At 56.3% G+C, this 23,022-nt stretch overlaps 1 protein-coding gene across 6 annotated transcripts in view; it reads left to right on the forward strand.

Moving 5' to 3' along the window:
* Positions 1-3,034: 3,034 nt before the first annotated feature.
* LOC125118207 (uncharacterized) overlaps positions 3,035-23,022 on the forward strand; it is a 41,556-nt gene continuing 21,568 nt past the window's right edge. The window contains exons 1-3 of one of the 6 annotated variants that reach the window (XR_007132798.1): positions 15,736-16,264; positions 16,351-16,433; positions 16,764-16,840. Coding sequence is in view for 1 of the 6 variants with exons in the window: in XM_047764374.1 (XP_047620330.1) it covers positions 21,886-22,284 (399 nt within the window). In the remaining 5 variants the exon portion in view is untranslated. The other 5 variants (XR_007132799.1, XR_007132796.1, XR_007132797.1 and 2 more) reach the window with 5 other exon arrangements.

The raw sequence follows: 23,022 nt of genomic DNA on the forward strand, positions 1-23,022 counted from the left end.
ATGAAACTTCCCATCTATCTTTTACTTTAGTTTTATTAACTTTATGTGTTTGGCTTACTTTTTTATTTACGTTATGCTATTCACATACCATATAACGCACAGGATTAAAATGTACGAGAAACTGATTTTTAGTATATTCATTAAGGTGTGGATCCATGACCACAATAAATTTTAGGACACTTCCATCACCCCAAAGAGAAAGTCCACACTTATCATCAGTCGTTCCCCATTCTCCTGATGGGACTGACAACTCACCTGAATGGTAGAAAGATAACTTCAAAGTGAAAACATCTGAGCTACAACAGAGGCAGAATACATCTTCTCTGAACTTCCCTTATCGGACTAAAGCAGAACTTTGTAAGAGACAGCTGCCATAACCCCCGCCCACGGGACGGGGGTGGTCTCTAATCAGGGAGGCCTGATCCTGGACACCAGAACGTTCCAAGAGGCTGTATAAACAAGCCTCATCAGACCCTTCCACGCTTTGAAGTCCTAATCCACCAGCCCCCTTGTGAAGCTGGTATGTAAACCCCTCTCTCTAGCTGTTCAGGGAGCCTCTTCATCTGAGAACTCCTACGTGGAACATAAACTTCTCTCCCGTTAATTTACTGTGAGCTGATTTTCAGGTCCCTAGCCACTGGAACCTAAGACGGTGGAGGAAAAGTTTTCCCTGCAACGTTCCCCACCCACTAGCTCCTGGCAAGGAAGAACTGATTTTCTATCTCCACAGACTTGCTTGTTCTGGGGATCTCATGGGAATGAGATCTTACAATGTGTGTTCTTTGGTTGTCTAGCTCTTTTCATGTACCAACGTTTTCCAGGTCTGTCCATGTTTAAGCATGCATCAGTACTTCCTGCCACATTATGGCTAAACAAAAGTCCAAGATACGGGTACAGCGTGTTTTATTTAAAAATTCATCAGTCGATGGATATTTGAGCGGTTTCCCCGTTTCAGCTCTATGAACCATGCTGCCATGAATATTCACATACAAGTTGTTGTTTGAACGTTTCAGTTCTCTGGGACATAGGTCTAGGAGGAGAACTGCTAATCAGGTGGTCAGTCTAGGTCTACCTTTTGGTGGAAGTGTCAAACCACTTTCCACCGTATCCGAACCATTTTACATTCCCCCCGGCAGGTATGAGGGGTTCCGTTTCTCCACATCCTTATTACACTTGTTATTTTCCAACTTTTTAAAAATTGTAGCTGTCGTGGTAGATGTGAAGTGGCATCCCTTGTGATTCTGATGTTGATTTCCCTAATGCCTAGTGACGCTGAACATCTTGAGTTGAACTCAGTGGGCATTTGCAAGGGGAGAGCAATGGATTTGTGGCTTGAGAGCAGCCCCCCCCCCCACCACGTGCGTGGACCAATCCTGGTTCACATCTGCAAAACCACTTAGCCCCTTTGCACCTCAATTTCCGGGCACAACAGGTAGTTAGTGAATCTATGTCCGTCCGGGGGATGGAGACAGAAAAAAAGCTTTGACTTTGCTCTCTGCCTGGAGAAACAGCCACTACCTCTGGATTCCTCTGCGTGTCCAAAAAGAAAGATGCAGAGGGATCCAGAGGGGCAGCTGGGATCCAGAGCCCAGGGACTGGCCAGGAAATTCCACCTGTGGAGGAAGTGGAAGCTCTCTTCACTCTCCACCCTCAACAAGGTGGGCAAGACATGGCAGAGCATGAACAGCGCCCTTCACTCCCCAGGACTTTGAAGGCAGCTGGGTTTGGTGAGATTTCCTGTGCTGACCTGAAATGCACAAAGGCAGCTGCCTGGCCAGGACTAAGCCAGGCAGGCTCAGGGTCCTCACCGACCTCCTCCCTCCTGCCCTGGAGATTCCCACCACCTCTGCTCAAAGAGCAGGGGATGGGTGAGAAGGGAGGGGTGGGGGGGGGTGCGAGTCTGAGCCTGCGCCTGAGGCTGAGCCTAGGCTGGGAGTAGCCAGAAGGCAGGTGGTCTTGGGGGGCCTGGGCTTGGGCAGGTCCTCTGTTGGGGGAGCTCCGTGGGGGCAGGAAGTCCCGAGGAGTCAGGGGTGACTTCAGGTCTCCCTTGAAATACTTCTGTATTCGTGAAGATGTTTTTTTTTCTTACAAAATAAGCAAGCAAGGATTACATTTGCTAATGGAAATAAAGAATTAACAAAAGCGTCTTCACAGTGGATTGCTTTAGTGGCCAAAACAGCTGTCGGTTACCCGGTGACCTACCTAGAGACAATCGTTTCTAAAGATCTTCATTCGAATCCCTCTCCCTCTCTCCGCCCTTCCGCCGGGAGCCAGGTGCTGGGCGGTTACAAGCCCCAGTGGAACACACCTCATCTCTGAGCGGCGGCATCACCTGTTACCTTTCCCGTCCTCTCTATTGCTACACGTGTGTCCATCATGTGAACCTTATTTCGCTAGAGAAGCGCGTTCCTTTATTCAAGAGGGAAAAATAAACCAAGGCCCCCGTCAGGTAGGAGAAGAAGCCTGCGAGTTGCTGTGACTCTTTGGGACCCAGCACGACGCCGGGGGAAGCAGCGCTTAAGAGGCGCTCGCCCCCTGGCAGGTCCTTGGCAGAGAACGGGAGGTGACGGGGCGCAGGGAGGGTCTGCTCTTGGGAATCTGCCTCTCACCTGAGGAGGCAGCTGTTCAAGTATTGATAAGCTCAAGCATATGAATGACACAGACTTGAAACATCGTTGGAAAGTGTACTTACTTAAACTTTTTCCCTCTAAACAGTTTTGCGACTGGTGAATGGTAAAAATTCCGTGTCACTGTTCCTTCACATTCATCATTTGTTTTCTTGCCGGCCGCGACCCCCGCAAGCGGGACTAACAGGTTCTCGGAGGAGAGAGGGCAAACGAGGAGAGGCTGCCACCCCGACAGTGTCGAGCTCACCTCTCCCACCTCCCTGCCCCTGGGACCAACTGAGGCGGTCCCACCCCGCCCCTGGGCGGAGCCAACCCCTCCTTCCTCTCCCGGCGCAGCGCATCTTCTCCGGGGCGTCTCTGAGGAGACGCGGACGACGGGGGGAGGGGTGGGGTCTATCCGGGCGCCAGCCGGCGCTGCTTTACGGCAGGCGTGGGCGGGGGGCGCAGTCGAGTCCCGCCGGCCCCCGCGCGAAGATGGGAGCCGGCCCGGTGTTTCACGCCAGCGCGTGGCCTCCGCCAGGTGGGTCCCCTCCGCCTCCTTCGTTGTCTTTCCCTTCCTTTCCCTGACGCGGGGCGACGCAGGGCCGGGGGCTGGGCTCCGTCCGGCAGCCTTTCTGGCCCAGGGGACCTTCCCGGTCCACCGGCGTCTGGGTAGCCGGTGCCCGGCGTGCGACGTAGGCCGACGGTGGCTCGGGGAGGCGCGTGGGCCGGGCCGGGGTCTGGCGTTTAGGCGAGGCTGGCTGCGCGTGGGCGCTGGGATTGTACCGCCGCCCGAGTGCTCGGTACCCAGGCGCCAGTAGGGAGAGCGTTCAGGTAGATAACCCTTCGGGCTTCCCCGTCGGTAGGCCTGGAAGCGGGTCCCTGTGGCCCGAGGGCTCGGCGGGCAGGAGAGCGGAGGGCCGCCGGTTCCTTCTCCCTTTCCCCGGCATTTACGTGGCGGCAAGAAGGTCTGCTTGGTCAGGTGGGATTGAGTGCGCTGCCGACAGGGGCTGAGCTCCCCGGAATGTATCCCTAGAGAAGTGACATTTTTCCGTGGAAGAAGTGTGTCGCTCCCAGGGACTGAGGGAAGAGTAGGTGTCCGTCCTGGTCGGTGTTGGGCTCAAGTCCGCTACTTTTTCTGACACACCTTTCAGAAGATTTTCCAAGAAACGCATTGCCAGTGACTGGCCGAGAAACTGTTCCGCCCTGTAAGTTGCCTGTTTATTTAAGTGAAACCAGGTTTACATGATGGGTTGCACGAGAACAAGAGGAGATGCCATCCGCGTTATTTTAAGGGAGTGATGGGTCTTATGAGACAAGGGTTAATTTCCACAAGTGGTTCGTGCCCCTCGCGATTTGAAACTTAGCAGGGGGCTGAATTTTAAGAGGGAAAACGACCTGAATGAAGAATAGATGAAGAAACCCAACTTCTCACATTTCCTTGGGTATTTAAAACTATTTTTTTTAAAGTCTTGCTATTAGCCACAGACCTCTTGTATTTCAACTCGTTAAAGGGTGCCTACTTGGTAACAGCCAGAAATGCGAAAATTCCGTTCTACCCACGTTTGGTTGTTTATGAGAAATGTCACATCCTGTTCAGTCCCTGGAGAAACCTGAAAAAAAAAAAAAAAGTAGGGTATATAATTACATTTATAGACATGAACAAAGGACAGAAGTTTGCTTTATGCACCTGCATTTGTCTGCTGCAAGTATATCCAGGTACTTATGTCCTCTTGGTCATTTATACCTGGTTTAAAAAAAAAAATGCAGGTTAATCAACCACGCTGTTGCTAGTGGTTACTACTAGGGAGTGGAATTTGGTGAAGGCTCTTCACCAAGGCTATGTTTTAACCACATCTGTGTGCCTAACTTTTTTTTAGACAAAAGAGGAATTTCAGTTATGATTCTTTTTTTTTTTTTTTTTTTTTTTTTTTAGGGCCACACCTGCAACATATGGAAGTTCCCGGGCTAGGAGTCACATTGGAGCTACTGTTGCCGGCCTATGCCACAGCCACACCAGATCCTTTGCCTGCTGCAAAGCCAGATCCTTAACCCACAGAGCAAGGCCAGGGATCAAACCCGCATTTTCATGGACACTATGTTGGATTCTTAACCTGCTGAGCTGTAAGAGGAATTCCTGATTCTTTTTTTCAATTAAAAAAAATTTTTTTTTTTTTTTAAGTGGCTGCCTGTGGAAGTTCCCTGGCCAGGGACTGAATCTGAGCCACAGCTGGGGCCGTGTCTGATCCTTAACCCACATTACCACAGCGGAAACTCCCCAATTAGGACTCTTACGCGTAAAATTTTTTGAAGGAAATGATGGTTACCGTATAGCACAGGGCTTAGAAAAGAATTATTATTTTTTTTTTTTTGTAGGGGGGTTGTTTAGGACTGCACCCGTGGCCTACGGAGGGTCCCAGTCTAGGGATCGAATCAGCTGTAGCCGCTGGCCTACGCCACAGCAACACCAGATCCAAGCCGCGTCTTTGACCTACACCACAGCTCACGGCTCTGCCGGCTCCTTTAACCCACTGTGCGAGGCCAGGGGTGGGAACCTGCGTCCTCATGGATGCTAGTCAGATTCGTTTCCGCTGACCCATGACGGGAACTCCAGAAAAGAATTTTTGACCTGAAATTATTATAGGTCTTTTTCTAAGTATGCATTGAACCACATGGAAGAACAAGTCCCCAAATTTTCAGGGGCTCTCCCCAAGTGATAGGAATACGGATGGTTTGAGTTTTTATCTTTTGACAGTTTTATACAATAGGATCTGAAAGGAGGATGATTATCAGTGAAAGAAACAGGCCTTTTAAAGAAGTTAAACAAGTTATCAAAGGTAATACAAGATAGTCACGATTAGATGTAGACAAAAAAGTTCGAAAAGAAAGAAGATACATTTATGCTGGATATTTCTTAGTGTTAAGGGTGGGTGTGTGTGCGCATACACACACATGCAGGCATGCATGTGTTTCCTCCTATTGATGCTGAAGCAGAAGTTTGGTCTTCTAAAATGTAAAAGCTAACAAATCAAGCAAGTTTTGCAGAGAAGATTTGATGGCATGAGAGAGCAGGGAATGTGTGTGTGTCCGCACCTGCAACATATGGAAGCCTGGGCCAGGGATTGAATCCCAGCCACAGCTGTGGCAGCACCGAATCCTTTAACCCATTGGGCCAGGCTGGGGATAGAACCTGTGCTGCTGCAGAGACCCGAGCCACTGCAGTTGGATTCTTCACCCACTGTGCCACAGCAGGAACTCCAGCAGGGATTTTTATCTAAGGGATTGCCCTCTGTTTGCTCTGGGATCATACCCGTTTGGGGGGGTAAAGGGCATGAAATGATTGGCTCCACGCTGTGTAAAAGCATCTGCCTGTGAGATGGCATTTGGTTCTCTGTAGGTGTAGAACAAACATTGCAAGAAAATAGCAAGTAATGACTGGGACCACTTAAAATGAGCCAGATCGAAGACTGGGCAAGAAACAGCAGGTAATGCAGGCCCCTCAGAAGGGCAGGTCATGTTTGGAAATCCAGGATATGTAAGAAAGTGTACAACAGTGCAATTTTTGGATAAATTTGCCTCATGTGTGGGTCAGGAATCTTTTTGTGTATTTAGGGTCCTTTTATGTTTCTCTGTGGACTGTTGATGTCTTTTTCTATTGGGTTCTTACTCTAAAATGATATCTAGAGCTTGTGTTTTATGTAGTAGGAAGACTAGTGATGGGAGCTGAAAATATTTTTTCCTACTTGTCATTTTTTCCTACTTTTCTGACTTTGGTTATGAAGTTTTTTTAACATGGTGGATTTTATCTATTCGTATTTATCCGTATTCCTTTGATGGATTTTGAGTCAAAGGTAGAATGGCTTTCCCTGTTATAAAGGAATCATCCCATGCTTTCTTTTTCTCACTAATTTTTTTAAAAATTAAGGTATAGTTGATTTACAATGTTAAGCCAGATTCTGCTGTACAGGAAAGTGACCCAGTCATCCATACATATACATTCCTTTTCTCATATTTTCTTCCATCATGATGTAAGCCCATGCTTTTTTAGTAGTTGCATGATCCCGTTCGTCATACGTTTAATTCTTGGATCCATGTAGAGTTTATCTTGGTTTATTGTGTAAAAGTGTGGAACTAAGAACCTTTCCTAGATAGGCACCCCTTTGTCCCAGTCTGTCTTTAGCCCTACTGACTTGGGAGACTTCCTTGTCATATACTAAGTTCTTGTGTGTTTTGGGGTCTGTTCTTGGATTTTGTGTTTTGCCATGTGTGTGGTAGAGCGAGTCATCCCTCCACATGGCTATTCATTGTTAGAACTCTCTTGGATATTCCTCCCTATTTTATTGTCCTTTATGAACAATGGAAAACAACAACAGAGCCTTCAGAAGCCTTTTGGGATTTTCCTTGGAATTAGAATAGCTTAATTAATTAGCCAATGAATTAACATATTCAAGAGGTTGAGTGTTCTTTTTTTTTTTTTTTGTCTTTTTTGCTATTTCTTGGGCCACTCCCGAGGCACATGGAGGTTCCCAGGCTAGGGGTCGAATCGGAGCTGTAGTCCCCAGCCTAAGCCAGAGCCACAGCAACGCGGGATCCGAGCCGCGTCTGCAACCTACACCACAGCTCACGGCAACGCCGGATCCTTAACCCACTGAGCAAGGGCAGGGATCGAACCTGCAACCTCATGGTTCCTAGTCGGATTCGTTAACCACTGCGCCACGACAGGAATTCCTGATGTTCTTTATTCAAGAATATAGTACATCTTAACTCTTAAGTCTACTTTTCTGTCTTTCGGGACCCTTTTAAAGTTCTTCTCATGTAGGTTTCTCATGTTTTTGTTAGATTATTCCTAAGCATGCAAATAATCTTTCATCGTTAGTACTGTAAATTCTTCCATTCTATTTAGTAACAGAAAATTTGTCCATGTAATCGGGCTGAAAAAATAGAGCCCTCGATTGTTAAGAATTTGGTTGACTTTATAGGTGTCAGTGGATGGTAGAAATATTTTCCATTTGATCCTTATCAACTTTAGGAAAGGTGAAAGATTTTTGAAGCATGTACGCATGCACCTCTGAGTGATGGATTTTCAAGCATTGGGTGGGTAAAAGTTGAGTAAAAAGTTACAAATCAATTTCCCTGAAGTGTTTTGTTTTTCTCAAGTTGCAAATATAGTTCATACATTTTTTTTTTTATCCCTCATTGGAAGGTGCTGAAACCTTTGCATTTCCAGTTCTTTGTGTACACTTATGAAATTGCAAAGTTTCTGAAAGCTAATGTTTTGTGAGAAAAATGAGACCTTCTTATTTGCTGAGCACAGTCCATAAGGATCTATTTGACCCACGGTCTCATGTAGTCTCTACTGCAATACTGTGAGCATGGTGGTCTCAGTGAGCCTTTTTGACCAGAGTTCACACTGTGACATGATGAAGATAGAGGAGACCTCCCACCTGATAATCTGAGGTCCCAGATTATCTTTCCAAACAAAGGGATCTTGGTAATATAACTGGAAGCCATGGAGCACGAGCTGGCTTGACTATTGCAGATAAGGAGTGCGGGCAAGAGACCTTAATCTAGTGACTCCAGAGGATGATGTCGCTCTCAATTGATGAATTTAAAAGGGGCATGGACACCCTTAGTTGTACGTAACAACATGGGCTAAAGGGTACTGTTGGAGCCTGTGAACCAGAATTTATGTAAGAGGGTCAAAATAAAACTCTAGGTGTAATTCACCTCTGTCACCCTTTCAAGACCTAGTATAAAAAGCGATAAACAGTGGCTGTCTTCAAACTAGGGGCTGCACAATGCTAGTCATTTTCTTCAAGGCCTTTATGGTTTCTATTGGCACCTTGATGGTAGACGGCTCTTACTTGCTGATGAGAACTAAACAGAAATATATTGTTAAAATGTTTGAAAATTGGAGTCTAGTTCAAAGCATGGCATTAAAAAGTGCTTTTTCAACCTGATAAGAGCCCAAGCATCCATGAGGCTCTGGACTGATTAGTTGGACTCCATCCCACCTACCTTAGCTGAGGAGACAGGCAAAATAACGTACTGACCTCGATGAAAAAGACTGGCCATATCTGGGCAGGTGGGATGCATTTAGGGATATGTCTCTTGGAAAACTATTTGGCAAAACTGATCCCCAAATTGAAAGCACATGAAAATTTTTGTTGATTTTATTGCTTGTCTGTAAACAGGGAAAAGAATTACATTGACAAGTGAGCAGAGGAATGTTGTCCAAGAGGGTATCGTTCAGCCAAGGTTTGTGGAGTTGAAAAGTAGGAAGAAACCAAAAAGACCCTCTAGAGGTTAATAGTAGGATGTCTGGTTATTCAGCGGTGGGAGGGCATATATACTTCGTGCTGTAGAAAGGATGAGATGGTGGTCCTTATGAACCTGAATCCTTGGGGAGAAATGTGTGCTCCTTACAAGGGGAAAAGCAGAAAGGTCCCTGAAGAGTTGAAGTTTGATGAGTCTCATTCAGTATGGAACAAGAAAGAAATATCTGTGTGTATAAAAGTATACCTTTATGCTGGTGCACACGCAGACTGAGGTAGAAACAGGCATTCACCTTCCACCTAAATGTTTGTTTACTTTTGGGCATGAGATAGTCCTTTGAGAACAAACAGGATAACAAAATTATGACTTACCTTTCTTTCGAGGCCCAAGGCATGAGGTGGAGGTTCTTTGGAATTTTCTTTGATGCCTCTCAGTAGATTTAAATTTTTTTCTAACAGCCTTCAGTAACATCAGGCCTATATTTGGGGCTGTATAAGTGTGTGTGTGTGTACACACACACACACACACATATATAAAATGGTTTTTATTCTTTCCATTATTGCTAATTTGCAGTGTTCTGTCAATTTTCTGTAGAGCAAGGTGACCCAGTTACACATACATGTATACATTCTGTTTTCTCACATTATCATGCTGCATCATAAGTGACTAGATATAGTTCCCAGTGCTACACAGCAGGATCTCATTGCTTATCCATTGCAAAGGCAATAGTCTGCATCTGTTAACCCCAAGTTCCCCATCCATCCCACTCCCTCCCCCTCGGCAACCACAAGTCTGTTCTCCCAAGTCCATGATTTACTTTTCTGTGGAAAGGTTCATTTGTGCCATATATTAGATTCCAGATAGAAGTGACGTCCTATGGTATTTGCCTTTCTCTTTCTGACTTCACTTAGTATGAGAGTCTCTAGTTCCATCCATGTTGCTGCAGATGGCATGATTTTGTTCTTTTTATGGCTGAGTAGTATTCCACAGTGTATATATACCACATCCTCTTAAGCCAATCATCTGTCGATGGACATTTAGGTGGTTTCCATGTCTTGGCTATTGTGAATAGTGCTGCAGTGAACATGCGGGTGCATGTGTCTTTTCCAAGGAAAGTTTTGTCCTGATATATGCCCACGAGTGGAATTGCTGGGTCATATGGTAGTTCTATGTAGAGTTTTCTGAGGTCCCTCCATACTGTTTTCCAGAGTGGTTGTACCAATTTACCTTCTCCCCAACAGCGCAGGAGGGTTCCCTTTTCTCCACACCCTTTCCAGCATTTGTTATTTGTGGACTTATTAATGATGGCCATTCTCACTGGTGTGAGGTGGTACCTCATGGTAGTTTTGATTTGCATTTCTCTAAGAATCAGTGATGATGAGAATTTTTTTCATGTGCTTATTGGCTATCTGTATATCTTCCTTGGAGAAATGTCTGTTCAGGTCTTTTGCCCATTTTTCCATTGGGTTGTCGGCTTTTTAAATTTATTTTTTAATTTTTTGTCTTTCCTAGGGCCGTTCCCGTGGCATATGGAGGTTCCCAGGCTAGGGGTCGAATCGGAGCTGCAGCCGCCGGCCTACGCCAGAGCCACAGCAACGCGGGATCTGAGCCGCGTCTGCAACCTACACCACAGCTCACGGCAACGCCAGATCCTTAATCCTCTGAGCAAGGCCAGGCATCAAACCTGCAACCTCATGGTTCCTAGTCGGAGTCGTTCACCACTGCGCCACGACGGGAACTCCTGGGTTGTTGGCTTTTTTGCTGTTGAGTTGTATAAGTTGTTTGTATATTTTAGAGATTAAGCCCTGGAGCAATGTATTAATATGTGACCCAAAGGAAAACTAAAAGAAAACATGATGTAGCTGAATATTCCCAAGCAGAATAATGTGGGTGCTGCTGGCAAGCAGAATAATGTGGGTGCTGCTGGGGAAATCAGACATGGAGTCAGCAACAGAATGAATTTCATTCTGACTATATTGTCTTCAAATACCTTTACCTGGAGAGTGTGTTCCTTAAATACCCAGAGGATGTTTTCCCCCCTCTATTTGACAAAACAAGGTGGATTCCGAACCTGTACTAGGAATCTTAGTAAAGTGTTCATTGTGTCATGTGTGCCACTGGTTAGACACAAGAACGAAGGATCACGACTTCACTTGAAAAGCCCCAAAGTGGAACACAGAAATAATCAAAATATTACACGTATCAAAAGTGTTTTTCATTACAGCCTTCTGAGGAAATGACTGAGAGATTGAACTCGAAACAAAAACGAGGACACATATATTTAGGAGTCGACGTAATTGCATTCGTGGCTAATTACTAGCTTAATACCTCACATGTAAATGATGACACACCACTACTGTACCGTAAACAATTTCTACAGGATGATAGTATTGGAACGAAAGATTTGCCACATTCTCAAAAAAAAACGGCAGGTGAATGTGAACCAATACTACTTGGGTCAACCTGACCAAAGCCTCGAGATAAGGAAGTTTCTCAAAAAGTAGAAGACCCTGATGCTAAGACACAACAGCAGCCTTGCTGCTGGGTTGCCGGGATAGGGAGCCATGTCTTTCTTGTGGTGAAGTCAGGCTAGGAGGCCCCCACGGGGCGAAGGATCCACAGGATGTGGAGTGCCAGCCTTGGAGGTGCAGCCCTCTGAGGTGGCCACGATGATGAGCGGCCTTGCTTTTGCCCAGTTGGACAGGAGATGGCCTTGCTTCTCTTTTCCTTTCCTTGGCTCCTTTTCTGTTTTTCTGGGTCCTTTTTTTTTCTTTCTTTCTTTTTTTTCTCTGCGCAAAGGGCGGAGGGAGAGGACTTTTGGGGTGTGGGGGGGAAGGGCAGGTTGCCATTTCTGGTGCAATACCGCCATCCAGAGGAATGGCTCCGCCAGTCCTGCAAACTCTGGACTGTCCCTTCCTGGGGAGGAGTGACAGGGGCCTGCAGTCGGGGACCGGGGACTGTGTCCCGGGGAAGTCTGTCCAGAGCTCCGCCGGGGAAGGGGCGGGAAGCGTGGCCCAAGGCCCGGAGGGGCCGTGGGAGCTCCAGAGACCGGCCCCGGGCACCGGGACGAGGCCCATGGTCCGGGCGCCCGGCCCGTGGGGCACAGGAAGTGGAGTCTCGGGCCACCCTGGTGGCCGCCATGTCTGGGCGGGGCTAGAGGAAGCTGCTCAGAAGGAGCCTGGGCCCTGGGCTGGGGAGCTGCGGGCGCTTGGCGGCTCGCCCCTTCCCCTGGAAGGCAGAGCAGCCTTGGCCTGGGCGGGCCCAGGGCCTCTGAAGCCGCTCTGGCGCTGGCGCTGGCGCTGGCGCTGGGACTGGGACTGGCGCTCGCTCACCCTCACCCTCACCCTCACGCTCACGCTCACGCTCACGGGTGGGGCCCAGCCGGAGACCACCGCGGGCAGCTGGGCTTCTGCTGCCATTGGCTGCAGCGGCAGAGGCGAGCTCCAGTGACTCCTTCCTGTCCAGCTCAGAGATGGCATGGGGAGCCTGGGGACCCTGTGCCAAAGGGGCCCGAGGCCCAGCAAAGGCCGGAGGTCCCAGTCCAGAAGGGAAGGGCCCCTCCCGGGACCAGGGAGCCGCCTCAGAAGGAGCCCTGGGCCCGAGTCGGAAAGGCAGCTCCCGAGGTCTCCGGGATTCTGTCCACAGGGCTCCCGGACCCACGTCTGAGAGAGGAGGGGAGAGGAGCGGAGCCGAGCGGACCCCCGGGGCCCTGGGCTTGCGGGCTTGGGCTTCTGTCCCCAAGAGGCTCTGGGCCTCTCACTGCAGCGATGGGAAGGAACGGCCCCGGCTTCCACTCAGCCGCGGCTCTCCAGGCCTCAACCCCGTGCTTGCCCCTGCCGCCCAGCCCGGGGGTCGAGTGGAGGCCTGAGGATGCTGCCTGAAGCTCACCTCTGTTGCACTGAGAGAAACACCTCGCCCTCCCCCTGTCCCACACGACCACCGCCACCTCATGCAGCTCGTCCGCCAGGGCCAGGAACGAGGTGCATCGTGTACTCCTGGGCGCAGGGCCGCGCCTTCTGGTCCCCGACAGTCCCGATAGGCCACTTGTGGAGTGAGCTCCGGGTTGGCTCGTTCCTGCCCTTTGCCCAGCGCTTAATTGCCTGGGCTTTGGCCGGGCAGTGGCCGGCGGTGGTGAGGGGGGTGGGGGTGGACGTGGCGGCGCGGGCAAGGCTGGATTGGTGGTAGGGTTCGGGCGGCCGTTGGGGACTGGGGGGGGGCTTCGAACTGGGAGCAGGTCTCCAGGCTGGACCCCTCCCTGCACACATACCCCCTTGCCCTCACCCCTCCTGGCAGGGTGTGGAAACTCGCTCCCTGCCCCTTCGTTGCACGCTTGTGGGTGGCCGGAGATGTTGTCAGCTGGGCTCCCGTGGGCCGAGTCTTTCCTTGGGGCCAGGTCCTGACCTACGTGGTCGTGACTGGTCCCTGGCCCCGGGACGGGGGCGGGGTGTGTGTCTCACTTGTGCCCCTCGGGCCAGGGCCAGCGGCTGCACCTGCCGAAGAACCAGGACGCCGTGTGAGACGGCCCAGGGGTCTTCCCCAGAACCAAACAAGAGGACCCGGGTCCTCCACGGGGAGGGAGGCCGCTGAGTAGGGCGACCTCTGGCTGCACAACGTTCCCGCGGCCCCCCACCCGCGCGCCCCCGCACCGATTGCGGAAACCGGACCGGGACAATCCACCCCACCCCCACCCCCACCCCCCGCCCCCTTGGCTGTGGCCCGTGATGGTCCATCTCAGGGTACCGGCCTGGGCCCAGTTCCACACCATCCCGAGGGGTTCTGGATACCCAGTGTCACGTGGGCCGGGAAGGGGCCTCGCGGGGTCCGGGACCCAGACTCCCTCTGGCGTGGGCAAAAGTAACGAGCGCAAAGCACCCGGGGCACTCCAGGCAGCGCCAGCGGGAACGTGCAGTGCACCTGCGCTGCTCTTCCTTGTCTGGGTCCGGGACCGAACACTCGTCGGGGAACTCTCCGCTGTGCCAGCAGTTGCTGCCCCTGCCTGGGCGGCCGCCTTCTCCCCCTTTCCCCCCCCCTTGTCCACGTCGGCTGGGCCGGGGGCGGTGGGGCTCCGCCGGGACAACGCCCCCCGCCCCCGCCGCCTTGGGTCCTGGGTCTCCCGTGGCCCTGAGACCCCAGGGACCCCACTGGCCGACCTCGCCCTGCAAGCGGAGCGGGGATCCTCGGGCCGGGTGCCCTGGGGTGGGAGCTCCAGCGTAGCTAGTTCCTGGACAATGGCGGCCGCCCGTGCCACGCCCCCAAGGGTGCGGGCCTGGCAGCCAGGGGCTCCTCGGTGGGCCGGCGAGCCCGGCGTCGGCCCCGGCCCACCGCGTGTCGCTGCCACACCTGCTCTGGAGGCGTGCCCCGGCGGCCAGGGAGTCCTCGCAGTGCCCCAGACCCACCCGTCCTCCCATGCCGCGCAGGCCTTCCCCTTGGCAGCACAGGCGGGGCCTGGAGGCCCTGCTCAAACCGCTTCCGCTTGATGGCACTGTTGCTCCAGAAATCCCGGCCATCCTTGCGAGCTCGGCTTCTCCCTCCGCCCTTTGCGGGTCAAAAAAGGCCCAGGGAGGCCCAAGAGCCCTCCAGGCCCTCTGAGCGGGGGCTGGCGCTGCTGCTGGGGTGTTGGGGGAGGTGGTGTCTCTTCCTTTGGGGGCTGCTTGTGGGCAGTAGGACCCATGCATGTACGCCTGGAGACAGCCACAGGGATACGCGCATCCGTGGGTCGGTCGTCTCCACACATCTCTCTAGGAGTCTTGAGTCCACGTTTCCTGGCCACCGACCGGGGACCCCTGTGATGCCTGCATACTTGGGGAGCAGTATGCTTGCTTGCATAGGGGTCTTCTCGGGCAGGATCCTATCTCCTTGGGGACCTTGACTCAGAGCTAGAGGTGGCCCGAGGACCTGGGTCTCTCCTCCTCTTCTTGCACGGCTGCCTCTCTGGGGCTCTCATCCAGCTAAGTCGGCGGGCTTCGTGAAGGGCCTTCAGGGCTCAGGAGCCAGGCCCTGAGAGAGTCAAAGCCACTGTGGCAGTAGAAGGAGCCCACCGGGACCCAGGGAGCTGGGGTGGATGGGCCCTGCTCACCTCCGGGGGTCTCAGGCATTCACTCTGCCATTGAGTTCCCCGGGGTAGCTGCTGCTGCTGCTGCAGCTGCTGCTGCTGCTGCTGCTGCTGCTGCTGCTGCTGCTGCTGCTGCTGCTGCTGCTGCTGCTGGAGGTGGGGCTGGGGCAGGCCTGTTCTGGCCTCTGTGTGTTAGTGGTTTGGAGTCCATGGGACAGGTGCAGATGCCAGTGGCTCCCTCCATCCCCACAGACAAGATGACCTTGGTGAGGGCCATGTGTTCAGGAGACCCATCTAGGGAGCGCCCCCTGGGAGTGGGTCTGTACTCTAGCCTCAGACCACACCCCGACCCCCACTCTTTGGTCGGTTCGTTCCTTCACGTGTGCCCGTGTCGGCGTGTGGGTGCCCGTGCCCGTGCATCACATGTGGAGCTTACGTCGATCTGGGTGTTACTGAACGTGTACCCGTTATTTAACATACAGGGGGCGAGTGTCCTTTCTCTCGTAGTTTTCCCCCGTCACCGCCTTGGAGGTGCCACCGTGGAGAGCCCTTCCTCCCGGCCAAAGCCCAAGAAGCCCTCACCGTGTCGCAAGACGGCAGCTCCCAAGGTGTCCCGCTGCCTTCCAAACCCCCGTCCGCAGCGGGCACCCTGCGTGGTGGTTGTGCGCGAATGCTTCCGGGGTTGAATGCGGGTGGCAGCAGGCAAGACCCAGAGGCCCGTGTCCAGTTTGGGCCGCGCCCCGCACAGGCTCAGGGAGTGGTAGAGGCTCTTGTGCATGTGGCTGCTCTCACAGCGTTACAGGCTTCCCCCGGCCTCGGCGCGTCTGTGCAGAGGGGACGCCCCGTCCTGCTGGGTCTCGGTCCTGTCCATTTCTTTTCTGACAGCTCCTCAGGGTAGGGTGCCCTGGTCTGTGCCTGAGAGCAGGAGTGTAGGGTATGTCGGCTGTGCCCTTCTCTTTGGACGCTGGGCTTCTCGCCTGTCCTCTCCTCTTCCTCCTGCGTCTTTGACGGAGCTGGCTATGAGGGGGCGCGGGGCACGGGGCACGGGGTCCGGGTTGCCAAGGTGCGGGTGTGCGTGGCCCGGGTACGTTGGTCGGGCGTCAGCGTTTGCCCAGAGGAAAGCAGTAGGCTCGATGTTACCTCGGCCGCGTCCCAGGGCAGGTGCCCTCACCCCCGGAGAGTCAGTGCGGTGGATCTGTGTGCGGCCCGAGAGGAGACAAGTCGGTGCCCGTTTACCCGCGGGTCATGAGAGCTGCTGGTCAGTGGAGGCCCTGTCTTTCCAGGCGGGGTGGAGGCCACGCGCCCTCGCCCCTGCCAAGATAATCTGGAGGTAGCCGTGGGGCGGGGGTGGGGGGTGGGGGGGGGGGGGGGGGGGGCGGGTAGAGAGCCGAGGAAGCAAGCTCTGGGCCTCCACAGGCCAAGGTGATGGCTGCGGTTCCCACCAGAAAGAGACTGTAGGGGAAGGTATCCTCAAGGTTTCACCCGACACGCTTCTTTCTGTAAGAACTGCCTCTGTCTCACGGGCTGGGGTGGCATCCGAGCAATTTCCAAAGGGCGAGTGGAGTTGATTTTTCACCCTGTGCTTTACTGGGAAGTTTTGGTTGACTTGGGGAGCTGGTGTGAACAGGAACCAGAGGCACTCCGGAGGTTGCCTGGATTGGGGAGGGGTGGGTGATTGCGGGTGCGCGCGCGCGCGCGCGTGTGTGTGTGTGTGTGTGTGTGTGTGTGTGTGTGTCTGGGCGGCGGGAGGGGGGAGGGCGCGGCTCCGTGTTAAGCAGCACCGTGGCGGTTCCACGCTGAGTGCAGCGTGCTCGGCTCTCTCGTTGCAGGGTGTCAGGCAGAGTGGAAGGAGAGGAGGAGAAGGGAAGTCGGGGACGTCGGTCATGTCTAGGCGCTGGTGTTCTGGGTGAGTGAGTGCCCTTTGTTCTCTTCCTTCTCCTCTTCCAAAAGGGTTTATTTCATCACAGGAAAAGGTCAGTGGTTCTGGTGGATCAGCAAGCCTCAAGAAGGGGAGACTCCCAAGGTAGGTCCGTGGCACGGGGCCACCGGCGTACCGTGCCGGAGTCTTCCGGCTTGATAGCAGAGGCTCTCGGGCCAGGTCCCGCTTGCGGAGCCGGAAGAAGGAGATGTGTGGACGAGCATCTAGCTCGTCTGTGTGCGTTACCCTAGGCGCTCAGTACCTGGAATTTGAGGTCAGTGTCCTGGGGGACCGGGCGGATTGGAAAGGGATTAGGCCGGGACCCGGTTCGGGCTCCGGTTCGGGCTCCGGCTTCTGTGAAGCCAGCTGCCAGTGTCGCGATCGTTCAGCTCCCCACCTCAGCCACGAGACGCAGCAGGACCGGCCCGGCCCGGCCCGGCCCGGCCGCGAGGGCCGGTGGTCGGAGACGCTTTGCGGAGAGCCGGGCCTCTTAGGCCTTCGGCCCCCCTTGGCTTCGAGTGGAGCCCTTTCCGCCTGTTCCTCCCATCCTCTCCTGATCGCTCTTGGGCCCAGCCCTCTCCACCATGGCCTTTGACCAAGCCCGGAAGGCCTTGGGAACCTGCTCTTGGCGGGGTCGTTCGGAGGGTGCGCCTGCCGGGCGGCGTGGACCTTTGGGACGGGGCGGTGGGGGCGTGCACATCGGGGCAGCCCGCTGGGGATCTCCTTGTGCTCCCCAAGTCTTGACTCTTGACAAACGGAGGAACTTGGAAGTGAGAAGCCTCCAGGAAGGTGTGCTTCCTTTCTCCCGTGTGGAAATGTCACGCGGGTGTGCGCGCGGCCAGCAGCCAGAGCTGGTGTTTTCTTTCTGTCTCTGTTTCTTTCCTCTTCCTGCTGTGTCCTCTTGAAACAGTCTTGCCGCGAGGAGGATGCCGCCTCCTGCCCTGGCTCGGGGTCATCCAGGGCTTCTCCAGGCGGGCCGGTGAGCGTGTGGCACCGTGGCTTAGCGCGGTCGGACACGGGTTTGCGGCTCTTGGTTGCGAGCAAGGGGCAGAGTGGCACTTCTGCGGGCAGCTCTGCCTTCGAGAGGGGCGTGTTTGGCCATCCCAAGGGCCCTTCACGGGGAGCTCGCTCTGGGCGTGAGGTCAGATCCTCGGTCTAGGCCCTGGGCCCTGGGCCCTGGGCCCTGAGCGGGAGGGCCCCGAAAGGAACCTTTGGCTGTGAGGACCAGGCCCATCTCTCCCTCCCCCGTGTGGCTTTCGTGTAGGACTACCAAGGGCTCCCTGCCCCCTGCCTTGGGGAGAATGAGGCAAGGGCACTCATCGTCATGGCTTTCTTGTGGTAAAGAAAGGCAGGCTAGGAGGCCCCCACAGGGCGAAGGATCCACAGGATGTGGAGTGCCAGCCTTGGAGGTGCAGCCCTCTGAGGTGGCCACGATGATGAGCGGCCTTGCTTTTGCCCAGTTGGACAGGAGATGGCCTTGCTTCTCTTTTCCTTTCCTTGGCTCCTTTTCTGTTTTTCTGGGTCCTTTTTTTTTCTTTCTTTCTTTTTTTTCTCTGCGCAAAGGGCGGAGGGAGAGGACTTTTGGGGTGTGGGGGGGAAGGGCAGGTTGCCATTTCTGGTGCAATACCGCCATCCAGAGGAATGGCTCCGCCAGTCCTGCAAACTCTGGACTGTCCCTTCCTGGGGAGGAGTGACAGGGGCCTGCGGTCGGGGACCGGGGACTGTGTCCCGGGGAAGTCTGTCCAGAGCTCCGCCGGGGAAGGGGCGGGAAGCGTGGCCCAAGGCCCGGAGGGGCCGTGGGAGCTCCAGAGACCGGCCCCGGGCACCGGGACGAGGCCCATGGTCCGGGCGCCCGGCCCGTGGGGCACAGGAAGTGGAGTCTCGGGCCACCCTGGTGGCCGCCATGTCTGGGCGGGGCTAGAGGAAGCTGCTCAGAAGGAGCCTGGGCCCTGGGCTGGGGAGCTGCGGGCGCTTGGCGGCTCGCCCCTTCCCCTGGAAGGCAGAGCAGCCTTGGCCTGGGCGGGCCCAGGGCCTCTGAAGCCGCTCTGGCGCTGGCGCTGGCGCTGGCGCTGGCGCTGGGACTGGCGCTCGCTCACCCTCACCCTCACCCTCACCCTCACGCTCACGCTCACGCTCACGGGTGGGGCCCAGCCGGAGACCACCGCGGGCAGCTGGGCTTCTGCTGCCATTGGCTGCAGCGGCAGAGGCGAGCTCCAGTGACTCCTTCCTGTCCAGCTCAGAGATGGCATGGGGAGCCTGGGGACCCTGTGCCAAAGGGGCCCGAGGCCCAGCAAAGGCCGGAGGTCCCAGTCCAGAAGGGAAGGGCCCCTCCCGGGACCAGGGAGCCGCCTCAGAAGGAGCCCTGGGCCCGAGTCGGAAAGGCAGCTCCCGGGGTCTCCGGGATTCTGTCCACAGGGCTCCCGGACCCACGTCTGAGAGAGGAGGGGAGAGGAGCGGAGCCGAGCGGACCCCCGGGGCCCTGGGCTTGCGGGCTTGGGCTTCTGTCCCCAAGAGGCTCTGGGCCTCTCACTGCAGCGATGGGAAGGAACGGCCCCGGCTTCCACTCAGCCGCGGCTCTCCAGGCCTCAACCCCGTGCTTGCCCCTGCCGCCCAGCCCGGGGGTCGAGTGGAGGCCTGAGGATGCTGCCTGAAGCTCACCTCTGTTGCACTGAGAGAAACACCTCGCCCTCCCCCTGTCCCGCACGACCACCGCCACCTCATGCAGCTCGTCCGCCAGGGCCAGGAACGAGGTGCATCGTGTACTCCTGGGCGCAGGGCCGCGCCTTCTGGTCCCCGACAGTCCCGATAGGCCACTTGTGGAGTGAGCTCCGGGTTGGCTCGTTCCTGCCCTTTGCCCAGCGCTTAATTGCCTGGGCTTTGGCCGGGCAGTGGCCGGCGGTGGTGAGGGGGGTGGGGGTGGACGTGGCGGCGCGGGCAAGGCTGGATTGGTGGTAGGGTTCGGGCGGCCGTTGGGGACTGGGGGGGGGCTTCGAACTGGGAGCAGGTCTCCAGGCTGGACCCCTCCCTGCACACATACCCCCTTGCCCTCACCCCTCCTGGCAGGGTGTGGAAACTCGCTCCCTGCCCCTTCGTTGCACGCTTGTGGGTGGCCGGAGATGTTGTCAGCTGGGCTCCCGTGGGCCGAGTCTTTCCTTGGGGCCAGGTCCTGACCTACGTGGTCGTGACTGGTCCCTGGCCCCGGGACGGGGGCGGGGTGTGTGTCTCACTTGTGCCCCTCGGGCCAGGGCCAGCGGCTGCACCTGCCGAAGAACCAGGACGCCGTGTGAGACGGCCCAGGGGTCTTCCCCAGAACCAAACAAGAGGACCCGGGTCCTCCACGGGGAGGGAGGCCGCTGAGTAGGGCGACCTCTGGCTGCACAACGTTCCCGCGGCCCCCCACCCGCGCGCCCCCGCACCGATTGCGGAAACCGGACCGGGACAATCCACCCCACCCCCACCCCCACCCCCCGCCCCCTTGGCTGTGGCCCGTGATGGTCCATCTCAGGGTACCGGCCTGGGCCCAGTTCCACGCCATCCCGAGGGGTTCTGGATACCCAGTGTCACGTGGGCCGGGAAGGGGCCTCGCGGGGTCCGGGACCCAGACTCCCTCTGGCGTGGGCAAAAGTAACGAGCGCAAAGCACCCGGGGCACTCCAGGCAGCGCCAGCGGGAACGTGCAGTGCACCTGCGCTGCTCTTCCTTGTCTGGGTCCGGGACCGAACACTCGTCGGGGAACTCTCCGCTGTGCCAGCAGTTGCTGCCCCTGCCTGGGCGGCCGCCTTCTCCCCCTTTCCCCCCCCCTTGTCCACGTCGGCTGGGCCGGGGGCGGTGGGGCTCCGCCGGGACAACGCCCCCGCCCCCGCCCCCGCCGCCTTGGGTCCTGGGTCTCCCGTGGCCCTGAGACCCCAGGGACCCCACTGGCCGACCTCGCCCTGCAAGCGGAGCGGGGATCCTCGGGCCGGGTGCCCTGGGGTGGGAGCTCCAGCGTAGCTAGTTCCTGGACAATGGCGGCCGCCCGTGCCACGCCCCCAAGGGTGCGGGCCTGGCAGCCAGGGGCTCCTCGGTGGGCCGGCGAGCCCGGCGTCGGCCCCGGCCCACCGCGTGTCGCTGCCACACCTGCTCTGGAGGCGTGCCCCGGCGGCCAGGGAGTCCTCGCAGTGCCCCAGACCCACCCGTCCTCCCATGCCGCGCAGGCCTTCCCCTTGGCAGCACAGGCGGGGCCTGGAGGCCCTGCTCAAACCGCTTCCGCTTGATGGCACTGTTGCTCCAGAAATCCCGGCCATCCTTGCGAGCTCGGCTTCTCCCTCCGCCCTTTGCGGGTCAAAAAAGGCCCAGGGAGGCCCAAGAGCCCTCCAGGCCCTCTGAGCGGGGGCTGGCGCTGCTGGGGTGTTGGGGGAGGTGGTGTCTCTTCCTTTGGGGGCTGCTTGTGGGCAGTAGGACCCATGCATGTACGCCTGGAGACAGCCACAGGGATACGCGCATCCGTGGGTCGGTCGTCTCCACACATCTCTCTAGGAGTCTTGAGTCCACGTTTCCTGGCCACCGACCGGGGACCCCTGTGATGCCTGCATACTTGGGGAGCAGTATGCTTGCTTGCATAGGGGTCTTCTCGGGCAGGATCCTATCTCCTTGGGGACCTTGACTCAGAGCTAGAGGTGGCCCGAGGACCTGGGTCTCTCCTCCTCTTCTTGCACGGCTGCCTCTCTGGGGCTCTCATCCAGCTAAGTCGGCGGGCTTCGTGAAGGGCCTTCAGGGCTCAGGAGCCAGGCCCTGAGAGAGTCAAAGCCACTGTGGCAGTAGAAGGAGCCCACCGGGACCCAGGGAGCTGGGGTGGATGGGCCCTGCTCACCTCCGGGGGTCTCAGGCATTCACTCTGCCATTGAGTTCCCCGGGGTAGCTGCTGCTGCTGCTGCTGCTGCAGCTGCTGCTGCTGCTGCTGCTGCTGCTGCTGCTGCTGCTGCTGCTGCTGCTGCTGCTGGAGGTGGGGCTGGGGCAGGCCTGTTCTGGCCTCTGTGTGTTAGTGGTTTGGAGTCCATGGGACAGGTGCAGATGCCAGTGGCTCCCTCCATCCCCACAGACAAGATGACCTTGGTGAGGGCCATGTGTTCAGGAGACCCATCTAGGGAGCGCCCCCTGGGAGCGGGTCTGTACTCTAGCCTCAGACCACACCCCGACCCCCACTCTTTGGTCGGTTCGTTCCTTCACGTGTGCCCGTGTCGGCGTGTGGGTGCCCGTGCCCGTGCATCACATGTGGAGCTTACGTCGATCTGGGTGTTACTGAACGTGTACCCGTTATTTAACATACAGGGGGCGAGTGTCCTTTCTCTCGTAGTTTTCCCCCGTCACCGCCTTGGAGGTGCCACCGTGGAGAGCCCTTCCTCCCGGCCAAAGCCCAAGAAGCCCTCACCGTGTCGCAAGACGGCAGCTCCCAAGGTGTCCCGCTGCCTTCCAAACCCCCGTCCGCAGCGGGCACCCTGCGTGGTGGTTGTGCGCGAATGCTTCCGGGGTTGAATGCGGGTGGCAGCAGGCAAGACCCAGAGGCCCGTGTCCGTTTGGGCCGCGCCCCGCACAGGCTCAGGGAGTGGTAGAGGCTCTTGTGCATGTGGCTGCTCTCACAGCGTTACAGGTTCCCCCGGCCTCGGCGCGTCTGTGCAGAGGGGACGCCCCGTCCTGCTGGGTCTCGGTCCTGTCCATTTCTTTTCTGACAGCTCCTCAGGGTAGGGTGCCCTGGTCTGTGCCTGAGAGCAGGAGTGTAGGGTATGTCGGCTGTGCCCTTCTCTTTGGACGCTGGGCTTCTCGCCTGTCCTCTCCTCTTCCTCCTGCGTCTTTGACGGAGCTGGCTATGAGGGGGCGCGGGGCACGGGGCACGGGGTCCGGGTTGCCAAGGTGCGGGTGTGCGTGGCCCGGGTACGTTGGTCGGGCGTCAGCGTTTGCCCAGAGGAAAGCAGTAGGCTCGATGTTACCTCGGCCGCGTCCCAGGGCAGGTGCCCTCACCCCCGGAGAGTCAGTGCGGTGGATCTGTGTGCGGCCCGAGAGGAGACAAGTCGGTGCCCGTTTACCCGCGGGTCATGAGAGCTGCTGGTCAGTGGAGGCCCTGTCTTTCCAGGCGGGGTGGAGGCCACGCGCCCTCGCCCCTGCCAAGATAATCTGGAGGTAGCCGTGGGGCGGGGG

The sequence above is a fragment of the Phacochoerus africanus genome, chromosome X, assembly GCF_016906955.1.
Source record: "Phacochoerus africanus isolate WHEZ1 chromosome X, ROS_Pafr_v1, whole genome shotgun sequence".
NCBI lineage: Eukaryota > Metazoa > Chordata > Mammalia > Artiodactyla > Suidae > Phacochoerus > Phacochoerus africanus.